The sequence below is a fragment of the Canis lupus genome, chromosome 25, assembly GCF_011100685.1.
Source record: "Canis lupus familiaris isolate Mischka breed German Shepherd chromosome 25, alternate assembly UU_Cfam_GSD_1.0, whole genome shotgun sequence".
NCBI classification, from domain to species: Eukaryota; Metazoa; Chordata; class Mammalia; order Carnivora; family Canidae; genus Canis; species Canis lupus.
The window spans coordinates 27,137,782-27,163,012 of NC_049246.1; the positions used below are offsets into that span (position 1 = coordinate 27,137,782).

A 25,231-nucleotide genomic window follows, 5' to 3' on the forward strand; every position below is an offset into this window, starting at 1 on the left:
ATGAATGAATTATTAAGCGTTCTCTGTCTGAGGGAGGAGACTAGGCTGTTTCTGGTCTGGTGGTGTGTTCTTAGATGAAGACTGTTGTACGGATACATTATTCTTCACTTACACCTGCAAGAAATTAAAAGAGAATCCACAAGAAATCCTTATCCTCGTTTTATGGATGAAGTGATTGATTCTCGGGATGTTGGTGTGCTTCTGGCCATCCCAGGGCTGGTCAGTGGGAATGACAGCAAAGGCCCGCACCCATGATTCCTCTGCCCTGCCAGGGACTGCTGGCATAGACTCGGTCTCTCAGCTCTGGCCCTGAGAAGGGGCTCGTGCTGCCTCCTGGCCTTAGGAGCCCCAGCAGTGAGGCATCTCCAGCCTGGGAGGTCAGCGAAGCCCAAGGCTGGACACTGCTTCCCATGCCTACCCCCACCCCGGGTAAAGCTGGTAAGCGTCATGGTTAGAGCCAGCCCTCACCCCTGGCCATATGGTTAAGGGTTGCCCCACCTCTTATGACCTCTTCTGTGTCACTGCTGCCAAGAGAGGGGGAAGACTGGTCAGAGCTGGGTCACAAAGATGGGCCCTTCTCCCTGCAGATTATGGAACAGCTATAGTCTACACGGCTGCCCTCTAAGAACTAGAAATTTGAGAGGAACTGGGAAATTATCATTCATTTCCTTACTTTACAGATGGGGGTCTGGGGTTGGGCAAAGGGGGCAAGGAGTCCCAGACCCTAAAGCTGGTCAACTGCAGAGGTAGCCCTGGGGCCCAGGCTTCCTGACTCTGAGCCGGTGTTCTTCCTGCGTTCCCTGGTGTCCCAGCCAAGAGTGGGGACATTGTCAGGAAGCCAGCAGCCTGAATGTGAGGCTTACATGGCATATCCCTGGCCTGGGTGCAGGGGAACACCCCAGCCTCTGCCACCCTCTCTTCTGCCAGACTTTGGGGGGCCTTCTGGGTAGGCTGGGCTGCCCAGGACATTGGTGAGTGGGCCTTAGCCTGGCATGACCTGGCAGTGTGCTCTGGACTCTCTGACTGGCACAGTGCAACCTCTGTAAATGCCACTGTCTATTTCTATTTTTAGCTTACTTCCCTGGGTGGCCCCAGGAAATAGCACACATGATGTTGTCTGGCTTCCTAGGCTGGAGAGAGGCCTGGGTATAAAAGAGGACTTGGAGGAGCAGGGGCTGCACTCCTGGGAGACCCTAAGCCTCTCCCATGCAGGAAAGCAGCTTTGGGGTGGGTAGGCAGGGATGCTCTGGGAGGAGATGGCCCAAGTCCCGCAGGGTGACCACTCTCTGATCTGAAGCAGTCTGTGAGTAGCAGACCAGACCCTACAAGGTGTGCAGGGTCAATGTAGTGCCAGGACCTGAGAGCACCTCTGGTCTTGTCTACTCATTCCACTAAGAAGGAAATGCAGGGGGTAGGAATGCTCCCAAGGCCACACAGGACACTGTGGGAAAACCTTGACAACAGGGTCAAGTCCATCAGTGAGTCGTCATATGAGTCATCCTCAGTCCGTTCCTTGCTCACCGACGGCAGCGTTCACAGCTGGAGGGTGGTTTCCAGAGCCTGAGTACAAAACTCACACACCACTGGGGCAGTGACTGCATCTTCCATGGGGACCCACAGAGCCGTGGGATGAGAAGGCACGATGGAAAGGGGGAATGGCCGGGACGAGCCTGGGTCTCCTGTACCTAGCACAGCGCCTGGCATGCAGCGGGAACTCGATTATTTCTGTAGAATGCTTGAGTTGGGAGGGGTCTGGGTTGCTGCTTGTGAGGATCTGAAAGGGAAAAGCTAGGGCAAATGAAAGGGTAACATGAGAGAATAAACCACTGGGGTACATGATCCCCAAGAGGGAGTATGGATAAGACAAAGGCCTTCTCGAATGTTTCACATTCATTGGCCATCAGATCTACTGGGGCTAGTGAGGGGACACGAGTGTTTTAGTTACACCCTGAACCTAAGCCTTATGACAAAGGCACAGGCATGTCCTCCTGCCTTGCGTGCCTTCCTAGGCCATTGCATCTCTTGGGGGTGGGGGTCACGTTCACATGTTTATCACACGATCCAAAGCCTCTGGCTGAATGCAGCCAACCTTACTTTGGATCATGGACCCCTCAAAAAGTTGTGAGGCATTTTTCCAGCCATAAATGATCTCCCCCATTTAGGCAGGGCTGATTGCCCCCATTCTACTGGGGCAGCTTGTGTACCCCAAGGCTGCCTTGGGTCCTGGCAATACCCTTTGACCAGCATGTGGGCAGAACAGTACTGTTAGGAGGCTCTTGTCAGGAGTCTACATCCTAATTTGGGGAACAGCAAAGTGGCCTCAGACATGGCCATGGTTCCTCTTCCAAGCAGAAAAGCACAAGGCAGCTCTAGCAACGCGACAGGCTCACTTCCTGGTTGGAAAAAGCATGAGTTGGCCAGAGTGAAGAATCAAACGCAGTCATATAATCATTCAGTACTGAGGACCTGGGCTGGGCCAGAGTGAGGCTGGAGGACAAGAGAAGGAGAGAGGAAGGGCAGGGAGGAGGCCTCTGAGCTGCACTGGACTCTAGGTCCCGGATGTCCCAGTGGAGACTCAGGGCAACCCCAATCCTAGAGGTAGGGAGGCTTTCCTTACACCTGCCCCAGGCACTTAGAATATAAATGCATGAACTTTCTAGAGCTCAAGGATTGTATTAACAGGCTGCCTGTTTGGTTCATTCCTTCATGAGACAAACACTGAATGCCAACCAAGTGCCTGGCAATGTCCCATGCATCTCATGTGCAAAGATAAACCGAAACCCCGAAATTGGGTCTCTGGCCTTCTGGGTGCTTATAATGGAGAACAAGAAGCATTTCCCCAATATGTAGATTTTCAAAGTATTTCAATATTTTTAATCAAGTTTCTTGCAAAGTCTCAGAGAAGTAGCCCTGGCAGGGAAATGAGGCAGGGGAGAGTGGGACAGTTTGTCACCCATGCTACGCTCTTCTGAACCCAGGAATGTTGAAGGATACTTAGGCCACCCTTCAGCCAAGACCCATCCAGAAGACTGGTGGATGATACCCAGTGAAACCACCTCCCTTCCCTGAAGCTTTAAGCTACTTTCCTCTGCTATTTCTCCCAGGCCCTTGCAAAGAAATGCCATTTCATGCCTGCTTTCCCAGACGTGTGCCCTGAGCCCGCCACCATTGCTCAGCTGATGTCAGGGACGCTGGGGAGAAAGGCTAAAAATAGCTCTGATTTGATGCGCTGCTCTCAGGGGTGAGCTGGCAGCTAGCCCCTCTACCTTCCCTCCACACCAAAGGCGTTTCAGCTGGAGTGTGTGTGTGTGTTGGGGGAGGGGGAGGTAGGGGCTTCCAGGGCCAGCTAGGAAGTGGAAGGTTCTAGGGTCTGTGCTCATCCTCAGAGAGGGCCCATGGCCCACACTGGGGCTGTGTGGGCACACATGTTCCCCTGTGCCAGGCTCGAGGGCTCGAGCCACCTGGACCTGGCATTTTGAGTGGTTTTGAGGTAGTCCACAGGTGGACGTGTGCGTGGGCACATGTGTCCATGCTCATGTGGGTGTTCGATGTGCAGTGCTGTGCCCGTGATAAAGTGCTAGGGCCCAGAGGGCCCCGGACAGGTGCAGCCGCTGTCCTCCGAGAGCTGGGAGTGTCTGACAGCTCACAGCCCCAGGGGATTTGCTTTGTCTTCCTAAACTGTCCAGAGAGGGGCAGAAAACCTGTCTCGCTGTAGCGTTATCCTGCCTCGGCTGTTGGTGAGTTTTCTCTTATGTAGGGCCCAAATCTTTCCTGCCCTTTCCTTGAGCTCCTGGCCCCAATCTGGCCATCCGTGCTGGGGACTGTGCATATCAGGTATTCGAATCTAGGGTTGCAGGCATCTCTTGGCCTGATGAAACCAGTCTTCCGTCAGCATGAGGGCTGTATCCACGTTAGCACCTCTGAGGATGTTCACTGTGGTGGGCCGGGGCCACTGGCTATACAGATATCTGTCCTGGGAGTTAAACTCTAGCTAGGAGGCATCTCTCTACATAAGTGAGTTGGCTGCAGTGGGGATAGCATGCATAACAATGGTGGTGGAGGAGAGAGGCCTCGAGGAGTGGAAAACAGGCAGGTAACAGCCAAACAGAGACTTAAATTAGGCTGTCTGATTTGGACGTACTGTTTAATCGCTCTGAGCCTCAGTTTCCTGATCTGTAAAATGGAGCTAATAAGTTATCCAATATGTGAGGTTGTTGAAGAGGGTAAATAAGATGGGGAAAGAGGGGGAATGAGGGAAAGATAACCAGTAGGGGAATATAGTGTACCAGGTTAGAAGCAGCCTGTCTGGACCCCGGCTACCAGGTGTGAATCCCAGTCACTATGTCCTTTGGCTTTCTCTCCATTGCTTCACTGTAGACAATCTTAGTTTTTGCGTCAAATGACTTAATATGTGTAGAGTGCTTACATGGTGCCTGGCTTCCAGGGAAATGCAATAAATGGGAGCTCTTACTGTACTGGGGACTCAGGATAAGGGGACGGTGGGGAGGAAAATCATTTGACTGTGATGTGGATGGAATAAGGCATGTGGGGGTAGGGCCCTGCTCCTACCTACCTGCAGGCTGTGGACTCTGTGGGGAGGAACAGAGAGCCTGCTGGCTCTCCAGGTGGTGGGGACAGCATAGAGATGGGCACACGCCGTGAGGGTCTCGGGATGGACAGCCATTAGGTGCAGCCAGGGAGCAGGGAGCAGGTGTAGGAGGGAGGTGAGGGCGATGAGAGACTGAATTCTTGGGTGCAGAGCCAAGGGGGAGCCACCTAGGTGACCAAATCCAGTGCGACTTCAATTTCCTCCCCTGTAAGATGGGAATGGTGATAACAGTAACCTGGCGAAGACTTGCGGCTGTTCCCTGGCCCTGTCTGTGACAATCCAGGTGCTGATCCCCCTGAGATCTGTGAATGATCGGGAAGGACTGGAAGGACATTTGCTCTGTCCTACTGCCTGCTCCACTCAGGACCGCAGGGAACTGCCACAGCACTTCCTACTGGGTGCAGAGTCCAATGCACGTGGGTGGGAGCGCAATTCTATGCCACAGCAGCCTCAAGGCTCCCCATTTGACACCCTGGTGGCCCTGGTGGCCCAGCTCAGCAATCCTCAGCAGGCGACAAGTCCCAGACTAGTGTGGTTTCCACAGGAGCCCTGTGAAGCCTCCTTCCCCCACCTCTCCTTTGGGCCACACTCTCCTACGGCCACTGCATGGCCACTGGCCTGATCCTTCCAGCCTTGGGATGTGGTCAGAAATGGAAAGGACACATGAGGGGCCGTACTTCCACCCCTAGAAGGATGGGCCAGACAACAAGGCAGACCTTACAGTGGCACAGCGGCTCTCAGCACCTGGACTGCTTTCAAGACAGGTCAGGATTCCCAAATAAACCAGGTGTGGGGGGGGCAACGAGGAATACGTGTGAACAGGGTCGGGGGGGTGCTTTGCCAGTTCAGATGGCAGTGAGCCCTTGGGTGCTTTGGTGGCAGCCAGCCTAGCTCTGTCCTTGAAATTCGGGGCAGGGTGTCATCAGATCTGGAAACCCCGGTACCCTCTCACCTCTCATCTGCCTAGTACTGCAGTGCCCCTGTTCTGAGGTGGCTCGCAGCTACTGAACACGGCTCGGGGCTGGGTGTGGGTTTGGCTTTCCCTCCGCCCTCTGTGTCCACCTACCCTCCTCTAGGAGGCTGTGATGACAGTGAATGGCCAGGAGAGGTAGCACTCGGGGGTGGGGGGGGGAGTGGGGGGGGGAAGCACCAGTGGGAGACCATCCCTTCTATAATCCAGGGTTGGCTGTGACACAGAGCTGTGTTATGTGCCTACAGGTGTCCATACGGTTGGGGCTTAGGTGTGTGTAGCATGTACTTGTATATGGCACTTGGTACATGTGTGTCTCTGTGCTGTGCGGAACACACTGCATCTATGTGGTGTGGCTGTGTGGGTCTATGAAGGTCATATGTGCTTACCATGTACACCCCGGGGATGTTGCTGTGCAAAGTGTGAACACATTGGGAGTACAGTGTGTGTGTGTGTGTGTGTGTGTGTGTGTGTGTGTGGTGTTGGTGTGGAGTGGTTTCTTGGGGTGGTGTGTGTCTGAATGCAGTTGCGTGTGTGTGTATGTGGGAGAGAGCATGTGTGTCACGCTCACCCAGGAGAAGAGTAGAGGTGCATCATAGTGGTTCTAGAGGCATGGTTACTTGTATTTAAACACAACAAAAATATAAAGACTTTAAAAAAAAATAGCAAAGAACTCTCCAGGTGAATGACTGTATTATTGTTAGTTTCAGAAAAAAGTGTCTTGGGTTTGAGGTCAGCTTTCTGAGTCTTTCTGGAAGGAACTGAACACTTCTTGGCCACGGAGGGGTCAATGTGTAGCCCCAGCTATGGCTACTCTACAGGCCTGGTTGCTGGTGGCAGAAGCAGCCCTGGCTCGGCAGAGGGGCCCCAGCCCTGGACCGGCTGTTGGGGACCTGAGTGCTGCTATGGCACTGGCCCAGACCCACCTCTGGGCTTCAGGGTCCTCCTTGGTGAGCCAGTGCCCTGCTGGTCTCAGACCGCCGGCCACTCCCGCGTCCTCACTTTGGGGCTCTCAGGAGCCACCAGGTAGCATGGCCACCCAGATGGTGGGCTCTGTGGTCGGGAGGTGGGGATTCAGGCCCAGCCCTGTCACCTCACTCAGTTAGCAGATGCTCTGCTGGCTGCTGCTGTGTGCTAGGTGCTATGCCAGGAGCGGGGGGTACAAGGGGTGCAAAGCTGGGCTCAGTGCCTACTCTCCTGGGCTTAGGATCCCACGGGGTGGGGACAGGTCTCAGCTACCACTCACGCACATACACAGCAGCCCCCCGGTCACTGCTATGAAGAAAGGGGCACAGCGCTCCGGGGGCATGTGTGGGGTCGGCAAACCCTGGCTGGGTGGCACCAGCAAGCTCCTCACTCAGCTTCCTCGTCTCCAAAGGGGGCTGATGATGCCTGCCCCATGCAGTTGGGGGGGGGGGCGTGGTTAAAGGAGCTGGTGCAGGCAAAGACGCAGGCCTGGTGCGTGCTGGCTGGTAAGGTCACTATCCTGAGCTGGCGTGTTGCTGTTACACTATCCTCTATTCCTCCGAGTACCGACCCTGCAGACATTCTGCAGTTTGGGACTTCAAGCAATTAACAGGGAAGGGTTGAGGCTGTGTTTGGGGGAGCGACGGTGAGTAGAGGGGTGTTCAGCAGCAGGAGTGAGGTGAGAGAAGGCAGGATGCTGTCCAGCTGGTGGGGCAAGGCTGTAGGCAAGGAGGCAGACGCAGGGGAGGGTGGAAGGAGGACAGGGCCTCAGGGGAGGGGGCTCCTGGTATCATGGAGGCAAAGAGGAAGAACCCCCTCCTTGGGCTCTTCCCCGCTGGGGTCTGCGCCACCCCCCCCCCAGGATCCATCGAACCTCTCCTGTCCCTTCCCTTGGTGTGTGAGGAGCCTGGTCAGGAGGCCCAGCCCTGTGGGCCTCCTGGCAGCTTAGCAGCCGGGCTCCGAGCTGTGTCCTCGCATGACCTCAGCCTCGGCATCCCGTTTGCCCTGAGCCAATTGCATGATGGTCCAGGGCCCGGGAGGACAGCCCATTGCAAGGAGCCAACCACAACTCTGTGCTGGCTGAAGGGAAGAGGTTGTCCTTCCAGTTGGTGGGATGGAGAGACTCAGGGAGCCTGGGGCCCCTGCCAGCTGAGGAAGGAGGCGACTTGCTGACCCGTGATAGGTTATCAGCTTATGGCAAAGGGGAATGTGCGTGACCACCATGTTGTGGTCTCTGTGTGCAAGTCCCGTATGTTCTGGGTGAGCGCTTCTGCTGGCAGCCAAGACGCGCTCCTCAAGGTGGGACGCCAGTGGCTGGCGAGACCCTAGGAGCCCCACGGGGAGGACGGGAGCTGCGTTGTGTGGGTTTGTTTCAGCTCTGCCATCAGACTGCGTCTGCAGATGCCCCTGAGGCAAGTAGGTGAGATCCACCACCACTCTCCACCCGCCCCCAGAACCTGGCCTCCCCTCCCCTCCCCTCCAGGGTCGCCCCTGCACCTGTGGGCTGCAGATGAAACACGGCGTCTGCCACAACCTCCACCAGGCATATGTCCAGCAGATTTCTAGTGGCTTCCTGAGGTCAAGTCCTTCCCTGACTGGCACGTGGGCTCTGGCACAGTGACACCAGCTGGCCCCGAGCCAGGAGACTTGTGCACAGAGTCCTCAAGGAAGGCAGGACTTGCACTTGGAGTCCCATCCATGTGCCAGCAAGACCTGTTTGTACTTCCTGCTTCAGGATGCCAACCTCATCTTGGGTTCTTTCTTCCCTTCCTAAGGGAAGCTTTAGGGACCAAGGCCAGACAGGGGCCCAGGCACCACCACTCCCTGGGTGCAATATAAGCACCCAGAATTGGGTTCCTGAAGGAGCCAGGTGCCAGGTGAGTGGTGGGAGCTGGAGAGTGTTCAGACAGCCCTTTCTGGGCCTGAGATCTTCATCTGACCCTAAGATCCCTGGCCTCACCCCAGAGGCAAGCTCATCTGCTCATTTGTCCCGGGGAGACCTCTGGAGGTGGGGCCGTGAGGCCAGCTCTGCCTTAAATCCTTGTAGCCCCTACATATTTGCTCCCTAACCAGGCTCGGGGCAGTCTCCCAGGGGTGAGTCAGTGCCCCACAGCCATTCCTCCTCCCACCCTGGTGGCAGGGGTGAAGGGTGGGGGGGTGGAGTGGGGGAGGGGGGAGGGGGGTGACCTCAGCCCTCAGGGGAGCCTTGACCTCTGCGGCAGGCACTGGGGGCCAGGCCCAAGGAAGGAGAGGCAGGAAGTCTTGTTGCTTCTCCTTTGCTTGGGCTCTTCTGCCCTCCTTCTTGTGAGTAGGCAATTCTGAGTGTTCTTAACATATTCTGGGGACAAGTTCTTCTCTGTCTTAGTCGGATATGTGATTTGCAAATATTTTCTCCCATTCCACAGCTTGTGTTTTCCTTCTCTTAATGTCATTCACAGAGCAAAAGTTTTTAATTTTGTTGAAATCCAATTCGATTTTTTCCTTTTTTGGATCACTGTTGGCTGTCCTATTTTTAAGAGCTCTTTGCTAATGCAAGGTCACAAAGATTTTCTCTTAAAAGCTTTATAGTTTTGCCTTTGAATCTCTGATATGTTTTAAATTATTTGTTGCATGAGAGGGACTAATTGTGCTCACATCATTTGTTGAAAAGACTATCTTCTCTCCGTTGAATTATCTCTGCACCTTCAATCAAAAATCAGTTTCCCTGGGGCACCTAGATGGCTCCGTGGTTAAGCATCTGCCTTTGGCTCAGGTCATGATCCTGGGGTCCTGGGATGGAGTCCCGCATCAGTCTCCCCACAGGGAGCCTTCTTCTCTGCCTATATCTCTGCCTCTCTCTGTGTGTCTCTCATGAATAAATAAATAAAATCTTTTAAAAAAATCAGTTTCCCCTATATGTGTAGGTCTGTTTCTGGATTCTTATCTGCTCCATTGATCTGTTTCTCCTTGCCAACACCACAATGTCTTAATTACCATGGCTTGCTAGTAAGTTCTAAAATCACTACCTAGCATGATTTCTTTAAATTTATCTTTTTTTCTCCAAAATTGTTTTGGCTGTTCTAGTTCCTTGCCACTCCATATAAATTTTAGGATCTGCTTGTCTACACCTGCAAAAACTCGTGCTGGGACCTTTACTGAAATCATGTTAAATCTATGCATTAATTTGAAGAGAATTGTCATTATATCATCCCTATATTGAGTCTTTCAACCCATGAACATGGTATGTCTAGCATTTACATTTTCTTTGATTTTTTAAATTATCGTTTTGTTGCTTCAGCATACAATCCTTGCACATTTTATTAGATTTATTTCTAAGCATTTCACTCTTTGGAGTTAATTTAAGTGGTGCATATTTTTAAAATTTCAATTTCCAATTGTTCATTAGTAGTCTATAGAAATATATTTAATTTTATATGCTGACACTGTATCATGAGACTTTGCTAAACTTACTAATTAATTCTGTGAGCTTTTTCGCATATCCCTTGGGATTTTCCATTTAGATAATGATGTCATTTTCAAATAGGGACAACTTGACTTCCTTCTTTGCAATCTATATATACTCTATTTCTTTTTCTTACTGCACTGACAGGGACTTCCAATATGATGCTGAGTAAGGGTGGAAAGAGTAGACATCACTGCCTGTTTTTGATCTTAAGAGGAAAGAATTCAACTTTCTTTGAGTATGATATTAACTACAGGTTTGGTGGGTATCCTTCATCTGTGAGGTTAAAGAAGTTCTCTTTTATTTCTAGTTTGTCGGAATTTCTTCTTTTTAAATTGTGAATCAATGTTGAGTTCTGTCAAATGCTTTCTTTCTGATCAATTAATGTAATGTTTGTTTTTGTTTTATTCATATAATTGATTGCATGGATTAATTTTTGCATGTAAAATCAGCCTTACGTTCGTTCCCAAGATCAACCCAACTGGCTATGGTATATCATTCTATACGTTACTGGACTTGATTTGCTAATATTTCATTGAGGCCTTTTGCATCTGTGTTTATGGGGGATGTTGTCCGTGGTTTTATTTTCTTATACGGTGTTTATCTGACTTTGATAACAGAGGAATGCTGACTTCATAACACGAATGAGAGAGTGTTCTTTCCTCTCTTACTTTTTGGGGGAAAAAGTGTAGAACTGCTGCTATTTCTACTTTAAATGTTCGGTAGACTTTATTTTTCTTAAAGAGGATTCTCTAAGTTTCAGGCCCCACAGAACCATTTGGGGCTTTGAGAGCAGGTTGTTCTCTATAATCAGAGGTTTCAAAATGCTGTTTCTGAGAGTGTCATTTAGAAGCAGCAGGTGACTATAGGCCCAGACAGCAAATCTGTTCAGCCTCCTGCCTCTTTTAGAAATCACTTATTTCCCATCTGAGCCAGTTTTAGGTAGAGCTACAGCTAACTCCTGGGAGAGGGGCAGCATAGTATGGGGTAAGAGCTTCTTTGATTTGCCTGAACTATGACTGGCTTTGTGCCTTTGGGGGAATCGCTCGACCTGTCTGAGCTTCAGATGAGCCAATGGGAAAAAGAAGATAACAAATTATATTCCCTCAAGAGGGGCTGGTATAAAGGTAAGAATGTGCTCAGAGAACTAGGAAGTTCTTCTAGAGGCAGATAAAAGGAGTTTTTTTTTTTAATTTTAAAGATTTTATTTATTTATTCATGAGAGAATTATTTATTCATTATTTTTTTTAATTTTAAAGATTTTATTTATTTATTCATGAGAGACACACATGACAGGCAGAGACATAGGTAGGGGGAGAAGCAGGCTCCCTGCTGGGAGCCCAATGCAGGACTCGATCCCAGGACCCTGGGATCACAACCTGAGCTGAACGCAGATGCTCAACCACTGAGCCACCCAGGTGTCTCAGATAGAAAGAGCTTTAAACAATTCCATGGTTTATAAAGTAAAAGGAAGAGACAGGACTGGGGAGAGAATAAGCAGAGTAGGCTGAAGGAAAGATAGGAGGGGAGTGCCTTGGAAGGCGGCAACAGCTGCCCTCTGAGCCTTCTGGCCTCCTGGAGACTCTCACAGGTATTTGAGCCCCTGAGACCCTTTGAAGGGGCAGGACTGCATGCATTCATTTATTCAGCATATCCTGGGGTCCCACTCTGAGCCAGGCATTTCAAAGATATGGAAACTGAGGCTCAGAGGAGTTAGGAGATGTCCCCCAAGGTAACACAGCCAGTGGAAGAACTGGACAAGAGCCCAGGGTGGTCCGTTTTCCCACTGTAGGGGAACAAGTTGGACCAAACTCAGAAGAAAAGAGGCAAATGGTCTATCCCTGGTCAGTGCATGGTTAGGAGCTAAGAGCACTGGGCCTGAAGCCAGACTGCTGGGCTTGAAGCCCTGCTCACCCCCTTACCTCGCTGGGTAAACTGAGGATCATTCGTTAAGCAGTGCTGCAGTTTGCCATCTGTAAAATGAGGGTAATATTGTATCTACCTCAGAGGCTTAAATGAGGATTAAATGGATTTATAAGTACGAAATGCTCAGAACAGCGCCTGGCATATGAAAGCCATATGAACATTAGCTATTGTTATTTATAAAGATGCTAGGCCATACTTCAGACTCTCTGAAGCCACCCACTCAAAAAAGGATGAAGTCATAAAAATGCTGGAAGCTTGAGGTCCTCCAGCCTGCCCTCTGGGATGGAGAATAGCCTTGCCTCGGGAGTAACTGGCCCAAGGCCATGCAGTCCTGTAGACTGAAGACTAGGCCCAGCCTTCCTGAGCCTTCGTTCTACGATGACACCTGCCTCCCTGCTTTTAGAGTCATGCATTTCACCATCCTCTGTTCTTAGAAACGAGATGGCATGACAGGTGCCATAAGATGTGGAAGCAAACCCAGGAAGAGAGTTGGATGGCTTATCCCCTAAACTAATGTCCAGGGGATGGGGAGCTTTTGGAACCCGCCAGGGAAGGGGAGAGAATGAGGGTTCGGAGGAGCAGCCCACCCTGTGGGGACCCCCGCCCTGGGCCTCACCTGCCTGCGGACATCTGCACCCCAGTGCTGCTGATGGAAGTGCAGGCCTTAGGAGGCTGCCTGCTGGGGATGAGATCACCATGTGGAGCCGCTTTCCCGCTTCGCTTAGGGTCTGGCGCCACCTTGTGGCCACACTTTGCACAGGGGCTGCAGGCTTAGCAGAGGCAGCCGGCTGGGGGGCCCCCAGAGGTCACCTAGACCCAGTCTGGATTTTACAGTTGCCTACTGGGGACCCAAGGACACAAGCAGAGAGAGGAAGAGTGCAGGACCCAGAGGCTGTGGAATTAGGCAGAAGGCACTTGACTGGGAGGGAAGTCCTGGACCGGATTCTGCGGTGCAGCTCCCACGACAGGGTGGGAGGCTGCGTGAGCTGGTGTCTCAGGAGGCATGATTTCCAGATTTGGTTTAAGACTTGATCCTGGTGCACTCTGGGTGGGCAGCATCTGTTTGCTCATCAGCACAGTGGGAGAGGCTCTGGTTTTGCCCACTTTCATCCTCGTTTCTTCCCATATCCTGTGATGCTCTCATAGAAGAAACTCAAGGCTGGTTTCTCTGACAGACAGGACACTCGAGTCAGCATGTTCTGGGCTTATTGCCTTCTATTTCTATGGCCGTGATGGGCACAGGGGCCTGTGGCTTGGGAAAAATGGGGGTGGAGGGTGCAGATCAAGTGTTCCTTTTGCCCTAGCAGGACAGACTTAGGTGAATCTGAGTGTTGATGCTACCTTGGCCTGGGGTCTGGACGAGTAGGCTTGGCTCTGCTGTGTAACCATCTCTCCACCTTGTGCCACCTTGTGAGGCTGGGAGAAGCAGAGTCTATGGTCTGAGTGCACCCCTGAGGTAGGATGAATTTGTGATCTGGTCCCTGTGGGAGTCTCTGGTCCATGGCATCATGTGCTACAGCTGCCACATGTGGGTAGAGCTTAGTTTGGGGTCACGGAGTCCACAGTTACCTGTGAGACCCAAGGCACCAAGGCTCCACTGGGAACATGGCTCTTCTGAGTGCGTGTGGAGCTTCTGGACCTGCAGCCTCAACCTCAGCCAGTGCATCTTTGTCCTCCATGGCTCTGCCTCCTAGGCCACCATCAGATGGACCAATTTGACACTTTCCTCTACCCTCGATGGTCCTCAACCCCTCCCAGACTACCTCTGACCCTATATTCTTGCAGCAAGCCTTCCCCTGCCCAAATGTATCTTTGCCATGACTTCTTCCAGTTGGTCCTCTCCCTCAGACCCCAAATTGTGACACTGCTTTCCTCTCCTTACTCTCTTTCTTTCCATTCCCTCCCATGTCTCTGTCTCTCTGTGTGTATGTGTTTCTCCCTGCCTGTCTCTGTGTCTCTCTGTCTCATTCTATGTCTCTTTGTTTCTGTGTCTCTCTGCCTCACTCTCTGTCTCTCTTTCTCTCTCTCTCAATGATCCTGTAGCTTTCCAACAGCATCCCTGCCCTTTTCCTAGCCTCCACTCCTGGTCCCCTGATTTGAGAAGATGACTCGTGGGACACACCACAGACAGTAAGCGATAGAACCTGGAACTAAACCAGCATTCAATGCTCTGTTTCACTCCAGAGCCTTGGTTTCCCCATTAGTTAAACGACAATGACCAGATGAGGCATCCAACAGGGGGCTGACCTGATGCACCTGCCTCCACAACACCAGCCCCCATGCAGAGCCGCCCTGCCCTTGGTGCTTGCCCCCAATCTTTCCCCCTTTAGTTTTCAGCAGGACCATTGCTCTGCTCTTTGCAGAGAAGGCATATGGAGGGAAATGAGATGTCCATCCCAGCTTCCCCGGGTGGATCTCTTCAGAGATAGTGTCATGCAAAGTCTCTTAGAGATCCAGAGAGACAGACTCAGTGTTATTCATCTGGTGTGAAATGGGTGTCCTTGTTGCCAGTGTGTTTATTGTAAGTACACCAGTGGTGTAGTAGGCTGCTCTGTGTCTTGGTGCACAGTCTAGGAGACCCTGGAGTGCTTGTTCATTGATGGGTCCAGGACATGCTTAGTGCTCTGGAGAGAAGCCCGCCATTTTGGAATTGGAGAGGAGCATCTCTTTACAGTTTTAAGCTATTTTATAAGTGCATGCTTTTGCATCTTTACTTCTAAAGCATGAGCTTCTGTAACATTGATAAAGGTCTTGGGCACCTCCCCACTCCTCTCATTGCTCTGGGGTGGGGGGATACAGAGCCTTTCTCAAGGACTGGTTTATGATGCTATTCATGAATTTGCTGCAAACATGGGTGTGGGCTACCTTCACAGTGTTGTACCCCCAGGACCCCTCAGCTTTGGAGGACAGGAGTCTTCCTTCTACATCCCTAGGCACTAGGGAGATGGTGTTGAACAGTGGACAAGCTCCTGTGCTCCTCAAGAGACAGAGAAGACACAAGAAAGAAGTAGGGAGAGTGTGGGAGGTAGGCTTGAAGGGGCATGCAGGATCAGTCCTGTGAGCCATGGGAGGGGTTTGGATCTTATTCAAAGCATTATGGGAAGCTGTGAGAGGGTTGAAAGGAGCAGGGGGGAGGGAGTGATTGCATTTATGACTTTCAAAGAGCACCTCGACTGTTCTATGAAGAATGGGTTGTTCTGGGGCAAGAGTGGACCCTGGGAGACCAGCTAGGAGGCTTCTGCTTCAATTCAGGCAAGAAGGTGATGGCAGGGACCAGGCTGGGGTTGGTGTTGGGGACAGAGAAGAGGGACTGCCTAGCAGCTCCAAGTAGGCATCTAACTGTGCCTGAGGACCGCAGGGACTACATAGTATATCAACCCTACTCTCTCAACCTCTGTGATTCAGGCTTTGTGTTTTAGGGGGCACAGTGATAGGCATTCCCAGGGGACAGTCAAGGTCATACATGTCATACATGTGGTTCTGTCCTGTTGGCTGTGGCCCTTGGTGTATGGTTCATGTTCTGGATCCTAACTGGATCCTGAACCTTGCTTTCATCCTGGCCCCAGAGGCTGCTGGCTGATTTAGATGGTACCTTTAATCCTCTCCTTGACTGTGGCTTAGAGACAGCTTCCGAAAGTTCAGGTATCAGTGAGCCATGGGTAACCCAGAATGTGCATCCACCACACATGTTATCTCTGTAATCTCCCCACCAACCCCCTGATGCTGTTTCTTTTTCCCCATGTTCAAGAAAGGCAATAAGGACACGGAGTTGTAGTAATTCATCCAAGATCCCACAATTAGCAAATGACAGAGCCAGCATTTGAATCTAGAGCCCGTGCCCTCCACCTATACCCACCTTCTTTGCTCCTTGTCCCCCGCAATGGAGCAGGGTCAGTACATTAGAGTGACTGTGTCCTATGCCACCCTCGTTCAGATGCTCCGTTGCAGCTTCTGTGCTTCCCTAGTGTAGAGCTCAGGACTTTGGTGTCCAATAACCTGGGGCAAGCTCCTAGTTCACTCTCCAGCTATGAACCCGGTGCCAGGATGGCCCAGCTGCTCCCTGTCTGTCCTACATGAGAGTTACCCCTGCCTGTCCATTGGGACCCTGGCACCATGTGGCCAGCCAACCAGTGGTACTTAGTAGGAGCTTCGCAAATGCTGCTTCCTCCCCCAGGGAGGGCTACCTACCACATGCCCCTACCTATCACAGCCCCTGCTGCAGGGCTGTGTGGTAGAGATGAAATCCTGCTGGAATGTTCCCCCTGGGATCCTGAATGTGAGAAAGATCACATGTCCTCGGAGCTCACCTGTGATGCTTCACTGGCAGGCCCTGGGAGATCATCTGGTCCCACTCTTTCATTTTTCATTTGTTTAGATGAGTAGCCTGAGGCCAGGATGGGGAGGACTTGCCTAAGACCCCCTTCCTGGCCTTCCTCCCTTCTGCCCCCAACTCCTCTAGCCCAAAGCCTTAGCACCTTGTCTGTGGGCTGAGGAAAAAAACAAAAACAAAAAACCCTGGTCCAAAATTCTGGAAAACCTCGGAGTGAAGGAGGGAAGATTGTCATAGGCAGGTCTTGGCTCTGGGGAATGGCATGATCCTTCCACATTTCCTGCCCCTACCCACGCTCTCTGTGTTCTGTCTTGTTCTCTCTGCAGGTATATCCGCACCATGTACCTGGGGATTCAGAGCCAGCGGCAGAAGGAACACCAGCGACGTTTCTACTGGGCTATGATGTACGAATATGCAGACGTCAACATGTTGCGCCTCCTTGAGACCTTCCTGGAGAGCGCCCCCCAACTGGTGCTACAGCTCTGCATAATGATCCAGAAGAACAGCGCTGAGACGCTGCCCTGTGAGTGTTCCCCCCATCCACAGGAGGCTGGGGAAATGACCTCGTGGGCTGGGACAGGGCCCTGTCCTCCATCTGGAGACCACTTGGTGACTACCTCCTGCACCCTCAGTACCTGGCACACCCTATGGCCATTGTCCTACCTGATCCTCAAGTCCCCAGAATGCCCAGGCCCCTGTGTGATGCTGACCCAGCCCACACCAAGAGCCTGTGAGCGGTCCAAATGTTCCCCATACACCCGTGTGCAAGCCCACTGCACCTGCTCACAACCACTAGGTTGTGAACAGAGCAGAGCCAGGAGCTCAGGTGTCCCTGAGAACAGAAGAACAGAGCACCCTGGGTCTCCCAATCTAGGAGGAATGGTCTCTTTCCTTTGGTGCTAGCCTAAGCCGAGGTGTTTATACATCCATGGGATGGGGGAGATGGCCTAGGGATGGCATGTGACAAAAGACTAAATCACGTTAGGCAATGCCAGCAGTTTTAGACATTTTAAAGCTGTGGTGCTCTTGCTTCAAACCCAAGTTTATGTAGCAGCCCCATTTAAAAACATGCTCAAATAGCTTCTGTTCTAGTTACATCGGTGTGGGGGGTCTAGAGCCAGGTGCACTCATCCACTGGTCCCACCTGCCTCATTCCCCCTATGGCCTCAGATGGTCTCCAAGGAGCCCCAGAAGCCCCCAGAGCCCAGTCAGACAGCACTGAGCTCCATAGCAGTGGGAAGTCTCTAGGTGCCACCTAGTTGGCCTGAGCAGCCCTTTTAAGGTTAGACTTTGTGGGTCAAGGCAGAGTCTCACACCAGATCACCAATGGTCAGACAGACTGCAAATGCCATGCTTGTATCTCTGAGCATATGTCAGTGGGACTGGAGCTCCAGCAGTGGGGGGAAAGCCTAGGATGAGGAGGGGCTGAAGATTGCATCATGCAGAGACCCTGGAAACGTTTAGTCTGAGGAAGGCTTGGGATGCATGAATCCCAACATTTGAAGGGATGTCAGGGAGGAAGGATGGTCATCCCAAAGAGATGGAGGGAGCTGCAGAAAGAGTGTTATCGATTCAACATGTGGCAGACATTTCAAACAGCAGAAGCCATCCAGTGATGGAAAGAATGTCTCAGTACACAGTGAGTTTCTTGTCACTAGGATTATTTGAGCAGAGATGTTGCTGAGGAGACTCAGCCTAGGGGTTCCTGACTCCAGAGGGCATGAGCTTGTATGATCTGGGGTAGCAAGAGAGCAGCTCTCCATGCCCCACCAATCCCTGACCCTTGGGGACTCCTGGCCTGTGGGTTCTCACCTCTGGACCCCACAGCTTCTCTAGGTACTCCAGCATACCATGTTCATGAACATCTGCAGAGCACTCTCCACGTGGTCTGTCATGGACAGCCAAGCTCTGGCCTTCATGGAACAGCTTTGCCTCCTTATCTTTTCCAGACTGGCTGGCCCTTTGCAATCTCCATTCCACTAGTCACTTAGGCAAAAATATTGTTTAATCTTCAAAGGCCAACCAAAGGTTTAGGCCAGGGAACTTGATCCTGACATTTAGAGCCCAAGGACCTAGTCTCGAACCCAGCTACACTGCCAACAGAGTTCCCCACCCTATGGGAACTGGGCTCCCAGCAGAATCCTCCTGCCCATCCCCAGTCCAGGACAGCCCCAGCTTGAAGTGCCCTCAAGGAAAAGAGGGCCTCAGGGCAGCTTCCCTAGTCCCACAGAACACTGACTGCAGTCCTGCCAACCCTTCACTCCAGGAGCAAGGAAAGGGGAACTTTGAGGAGCAGTGCCCACTGTCAAGAGGAAGTCTCGCCCAACCTCTGGGCATCAGCTGTTGGAGCCCGGGCTCAGCCCTAGTCTGCAGCACCAGGGACCTATTCTGGAGAAGAGCTAAAGAGACAGCTAGCTCCACTGGGGCATCAGGACACTAAGCAAGAACCCACACTGTGGACGGCAGGGCTGACAGTCCATCTGGTCTGTCCTTTCTCTTGGGTAGAGTCCCATTCACATACCCACACACTGCCACTGACATCAGGAAAATGAGGGAAGGTGGGAACCCTGTCTTCAGGGTGCCCGTGAGCCAGGCCATCTGCTCAGGCAATGAATTGGTGTGACTGCCCACGCTGAGGCCCTGGGAGTCCCTGCTTCTCTGGACTTTAGAGAAAAGTGTGCAGCATTCAGAGAACACACCATTTGTTACACGACCAAGAGAATCGCTCAGGGATTGATTCTGGGGCAAGACCAGTGTCACAGGGTCTGACATGCACATCCTTGCTGTGCAAGCCATGAGGGAGTGCCCAGGGATGGGTACAGTGACCATGTTGGCTTGTTGAAGCTTCCACACCTGCTGCCCTCAGATCCCCAGGCTGCAGCTCCCCAGCCCAGGGCAATATGCTCCATGGGGCAGCTTGAGGGGGGTGCTGGGGGAGGCCTCTTTCTCTTCCTTTTTCTGACTCTGTTGCTATCTGAGACCCTCATCTAAACCTCTGTTGCTGTTTCAGTTTCAAGTCTCTCCCCAACCCCAGTGTATCACCAGAGCAGCCAAGTTATCCTTCTTGCACTCTTGGCCACATCCTGACACCCCAAATAGATGAGGCAGGTGGCAGAGTGATAGTGAGGATGAGCTCCCACGAGGACATTCATCTCAGAGCAAGAATCTGGTTGCCACTTATGCCCTGCTGTGATTTTAGACATTGTCCCTCACCTTTACAAGGCCTCCATTTCTGCTTGGTATGACGGGGAAGATGGTGCTAATACCTAATAGGGGAGATGCAAGAATATAATGAATGTGGATCACGTTGTAAGCTGTCAAGCTCTAAGGGCACCTAAGGCTGTGCATTTGTCATTTCCAGAGCCTGGCGGTGAGTGGTGTGGGTGAGATCCTAGGGAGAGACTCCCTGCCACCCCCTTTGGCAGCGCAGCTCATCTGTGTCCCAGTCTTCTTGATGAACCTGTCCTTTCTATGATCGTTTCTCAGATTATAGACATAGAGAAGCAGAATGTGAAATCCCTGGACACTCAAGGGGAAGCAGATGTTGCTCCCCAAGAGCCCTCTTGATGTGGGAGGCTGGTGGGGCTGAGTCCCAGGAAGGCCGAGACGAGGGGCTGCTTGGGTGCCCTCCTCCCAGGGAGAAAAGTTTAAATAGCAAGGGTCATGCTGCTGTGGGGTGTCTGCTGTAGGAGATCTCCCCTGGCTCTTCCTCCCATACACCCCTCTTTTAGAGCCAGTGGCTCATTCAGAGGTCGGGGAAGCATTTTCCCACATTTGTTTGGCAGGTGGAATAGCTGTTTCTCTAAATAGGCTTCCATGGTTAAATGCATTTGGGAACTGCTGGTCAGTGGCCTTTACTGTTGGACTGTGGTTTCTCAAGACAATGATGTGGTCTACAGCGGTATCTGGATTGAGGGGAAGGAAGGGACCTCGCCCTCACTGGGCACAGACTGCAGGGGGCGTGGATTGTGCTCTTACTTAACTTCTAGAATGTCTGCTTATCCCTGGACCATTTTGTTTAGAAATAGATGCCTTCCTTCTCTTTTCCAATAAAAGGCTTATGAAATGTAGACACATTAAAGAAAATCAGTTTAACTATTAGAAACTAGAGGAAGGGAGAGAAAGTCTGCAAACCTGGGAGGGACATGATGTTGTGGAGTCTTGCAGCCATGGGAATGCTTGGCTAGTGGCAGTGTAGAAAGATGGGGGTGACGCCCGTCCTACTATATGACAGCTGTTTGACCTTTAGGGAGTTACTGAGCCATTTGTTTCCTCAGTTTTCTCTGAAGTGGGGTAATATAAGTACCTACTACAGAAAGCTGTTAGGAGCATTTGATGACATGACTGATGTCATGCCAGATGCAACATCTGGTCATTTTGTCATTGTCGGTGGAGCTTTTATTGTAGATCTGCTTTCTGAATTGGACTACAAGTTGTGCTGACAGGATCCATGGCTAGTTGGCCTTGCTTTGGTGAGCTTTGATGACACCTGTCCACTTATACTGTTAATGCTAGTAGATGGTTAGGAAGGTCACTGCCTCTGTCACTTTAATAGGTGAGTTTTCGGTTGATCTTGCCCAATGCCTACCTCTCCCAGCCTTTCCCATCCCCACCTTGTGGTCCTCACATATTGTTGGGCTAAGAGTGCAGTATTCAGCCTGCAAGACAGATTGTATTCAATTTCCTCATAAGACCAGATGTAAGTGAAAAATATGATAATAATAAACAACCATACAAATATTATGCTAGAGTTATTTGAGCATCTCAGCAGGGTCTTCCTTAAATCAGATGTCTTGAAAGTTTGAACAAAAATAAAATAAAGATATAAAGGGAGCCTATTATTCTGACATGTCACCCTGATGGTGACACTGGCAGTGTCTGCTGAAAGCTTTGCCAGTATTGTAGGCAGTGATAGGGCTTGGAAAGCAGTCAGCATGGCAGGAAAAGTGAGACACAGTGTCACTTCCAACTCTACCACTTACTGACTTTATGGCATGAGGCAAGTTCATTTCCTAACTGGGCTTTTTGATCTGTAAAGTGTGAATGGTGAATTTTGAAGTTGTTGTGAAGGTCCAGTGAGCTGCACACACACTTCTATAGCACTTTGCTTGGCATGTGCTGGGCACTTGATACCATCTGCCATTCAACAAAGATGCATTAAGTTGGGCACCATACTATGTGCTGAGGAGCAACAGAGAACATAACAGATGTGGTCCATGCCCTCATGAATCTCCCATTTTTCTGAGCGGATAGAACAAAAACAATGAGGCTGATGACACATGTTAAGTGCTTTGGAGCAAACAAACCTGGTGTTGAGACCACAGATAATATGGTGAGGGGTAGAGAGAGCCTACCTTGGGCAGGAGCGTCAGAGAAAGCCTCTCTAGAGAGCTGACATTTAAGCTGAGTATAAATGAAGAAAAAGGAGCCAACTGTGGGAGGAGCAGAAATAGTCTTCCAGGCAGAGGGAACATCATGTGCAAAGGTCCTGAGGTAGGAAAATCCTGGCTTGTTCCAGAAAGTGAAAGGACCCCGCATAGCTGAGGTTGGTAGGGAGGGGGAGGAAAGTGATGTCAGGGGAGGATAGAGAGGAAGTCGAGGGCCTGATCAGGCAGGGTCCAAGGGGCCCTGCAAGGAGCTTGAGTTGGCGCCAAGTGCCATGGGAAGAGTTACACAGGAAAGCTCTAGGATCAGACCTGCATTTAAAGAAGATCCCCTGCTATTCAGGAAAAGAAGAAGAGCTGAGCTAAGAGATCCCAGGGATGAAATTATGGGATAAGAGAGCATTTGGGAAATAACACCAACTGCACAAATTTGAGGGCCATTCTGGAGAGCGAACAGTAAGACTTAGTAGAACTGGTATAGGCAGTCACAGAGGGGAGAGCTGGTGGTTTCTAACTGGGTGTGTTGAGATGGGAGAGGCTCTCTGGGGGAATAGGTTTGGGAGAATAGATCAAGAATTAGCAACTCTGTCACTTTTCCTTCCTTCTGGGTTTTTCTGATGCTTCCACATGAACATTGACAGGGGGCATGGGGGTGGGCCCCTTGCACCCACATGGCTCCTGAGTCTGCCTTTTTCAGGTAAGCCCACACTGAGGAGTTATCCTTCACATAGGGCTCAGATGACCACTTTCCCCTGGCATCACACCACCACCATTTGTCAGGTACCTGCCATGGGCCAGGTGCTGTGTTGGAAATGGGCTTGTGAAGACATCTGTCCTTCAGGAGTTTATGGCTGGTGCAGCACATTTTAAATTCTGTTAGGCGTATGTACAGAGGAGGGATATATAACTGCGTCTGAGAGCATGACAGAAGCTGTAACATTTGGTCTGGATCTTGATGGATGAATAGGAGCTGGCCTGAAAGAATTTTGGGTGGCTCTTGTGGACAGGGGGATGGTAAGCGCCAAGAGACAGAGGCCTGGGGGAGCAAAGATCAGACAGGGAGTGAGTGGTCATGGGCGGTGAGACCATAAGGTGCATTGTGGCAAGTGTAGGGGGCAGCGGCGGTGATGAGTGCTAGTTGAATATTTTTGGGGAGCTCAGCTGCGTGCCAGAGACTAGTTTAAGAGGTTTACATGGATTAACCCATTAAGGTCCCATAGCAGCCCAATGAGTAGATACTTTCTATTGTTCCCATTTTATAGATGAAGGAACTGAGCTCCAGAGACTTTAAATAACAGCACGAGGCAGCCACAGGCTTCTAAGTGATACAGATGGGATCTTTGCCGAGGTAGTTGGGCCCCAATGCCTGGGTCCTTAGCAAGGATGGCTGTGTCTGACACTTGAAGAGACAGACTTTTGGGGGTTCTGCAGGAAGTGGTTACTGATGTGGGGAGGGAGCAGAGGTTGATATGCACTGTGGATCCATCAGCTCCAGCATGTGTGTGTGCACATGTGCATGCGTGTGTGTGTGTGTGTGTGTATGCATGTGTGTGTAGTGTTTCTGTATCTTAGATGCAATTATGCTGACAAGGTCAGAAGATGATGCTTCTGCCTCTTGCCCCTGAAATCTCTGCCCAGGGCTTGGCTTTTTGAAAATATTCTTAGTGTTCCAGAGCCTTTTGTGTAAGCCACCTCTGCTAAGCATGCACAGAGACTTGCTGTCGTACTGTAGAGCTAAGCTTGGCTGACCAAGGGGTGAGGGAATGAGCCTGAGACGCAGGACCCTTCCAGCTCCCTCAAATGCCTATTAGTGATAAATACACGTAGCCCTTTAGCTGGCCTTTCCTTGGGGTTAGTTTCTATTCTGACCCTGGAGACCAAGAGAGCTTGGCTAGACACACGTGGGTGGCTTACCCAATCAGTGAGAGATTTGATATTAAAACCCAGTGCCCCTCATTTCCATACAGTGCATGTTCCTTCTGTCTTCTTAGGTCCCTCTGGGAATCCTCAGAGAAAACCCCAGGCATCCTGAGATACCCTCTGAGCCATATGTGTCCCCCTCAATCCTCTAGGAAGTCCCTGGATGGGACCAGAAGCTCCAGGGCTGGAGCTGGAACTTGAAGGCAGAGCCACCGCCATGCATAAAACAGCGCCAGCTGGTACCCACAGGGGATCCGCTTCTCCTTAGGGCAAGCGCTTCTCTCAGAGAGGATCAAAAACAGATCTGCTCTGTTCTCATGGGTGACACTCCACTGTGCAAAACTTTACAGGTGCTGCAGGACCCCTGTGAGTGGTGGTCAGCCAGATGCTGGCAGAGGGTACACAGAAAGGCACCTCTGGTATCAAAAAACTTGAACCTCACGACTTCAGTGTCTAAAGGGATTTAGAGCAATGCGATCTTTAGAACTGAAGAGGTTGACTAGGCCACCTAATCCACCCTCCTTGTTTAACATATAGGAAGCTGAAGCGCAGAGAGGTAAGTAAGTTGCCCAAGGTCACACAGCAAGGAAGGCTCTCAGAAAAGCCTCCCCTTCCTGCCGCACTGGGCCTGCAGTTGGGATGGCAGCATGGCATCTACAGGATGTAGTTCAAATACCAAGCCTCGCCCAGGTGGTTCTTCCTACCCTCCACCTAGCCATCAGTAACCAAAGTTAGGAAAAACAAGCATCTTTACTAAGGCAAGGAGGCATGAGAAAATATTAAACCCTACCTTCAGACACTGGTGTTCTTTTAAACAACAGCCAAGTTCTAGGATCTAATTAGGGCCTTTGCTTCCTATCTCTTTGGTGTTGACCTTCCTAATAATCTTCTTTCTTAACTTCACTTGCTGACTCTGCTTACATCAAAGCCCTTTCGGTGACTTATACTTCAGCTTCACGTTTACTGCTTTTTCTAGCAAGAACCCGGACAGCATCCAAGCAATTCACAAAGGCAAGTGTTCATTCACATTTCTCTGCTCCTTCTGAGCTAAACTGTCTATGCCTTTGTCTTCAGCTGCCAGCCCCCAGAGCGCTTCTTCCTTTCCCTAGGAAGGACGGTATGCATCCCGGAGGAACCTTCTCCAGCGTCAGTTTGCCAGTCTCTGTGGTCAGCTCTCCCTTCGTGTGAGGGGCCAAGCCTCCTAGGTGGGGCTCTCAGAAGAAGGGAAGGCCCAGAGGGCTGCTTCTTATCTGTTGGGTGGCTTAAACAGGCTAACCCACCACCCCCACCACCCCCACACACAATGGAGGACTTCCCTGTCCCTCTTCTTGGGAGATTCCTTTCTTCTTATGTAAAAAAATGCATTCTGGTATCTTTCCAGTCCTGCTCATGGGGACATTAGCTGTCACTCTCAATGTCTGGAACACAAAAGTTAATTCTTCAATCATTAAGGTTAAAAGGTTAAAAGGTGAAGGTACCACAAGAAAGTGATGGTAATCTGGTCTGAAGATTTTAAATCTGTGCCCTACACCAGAGCTAATGAATTTCCCACTCAGTTTTCTCGTTACCAAGAAGTAAAACTTGTTACTAAAACAATCGATCCAGGGACACTTGGGTGGTACACTGGGTTGAGAATCTGACTTCTGGTTTCGGCTCAGATCATGATTTCAGGATTATGGGATTG

At 51.0% G+C, this 25,231-nt stretch overlaps 1 protein-coding gene across 1 annotated transcript in view; it reads left to right on the top strand.

Annotated features, from left to right (window-relative positions):
* The first annotated feature begins 10,121 nt into the window (after nt 1-10,121).
* Nucleotides 10,122-25,231, top strand: part of LOC486082 (XK-related protein 6) — a 33,279-nt gene continuing 18,169 nt past the window's right edge. Inside the window, exons 1-2 of the mRNA XM_038573660.1 lie at nt 10,122-10,248; nt 16,570-16,766. Coding sequence (XP_038429588.1) covers nt 16,583-16,766 — 184 coding nt within the window. The 5' untranslated portion in view covers nt 10,122-10,248; nt 16,570-16,582. The remainder of the gene's footprint in view (nt 10,249-16,569; nt 16,767-25,231) is intronic.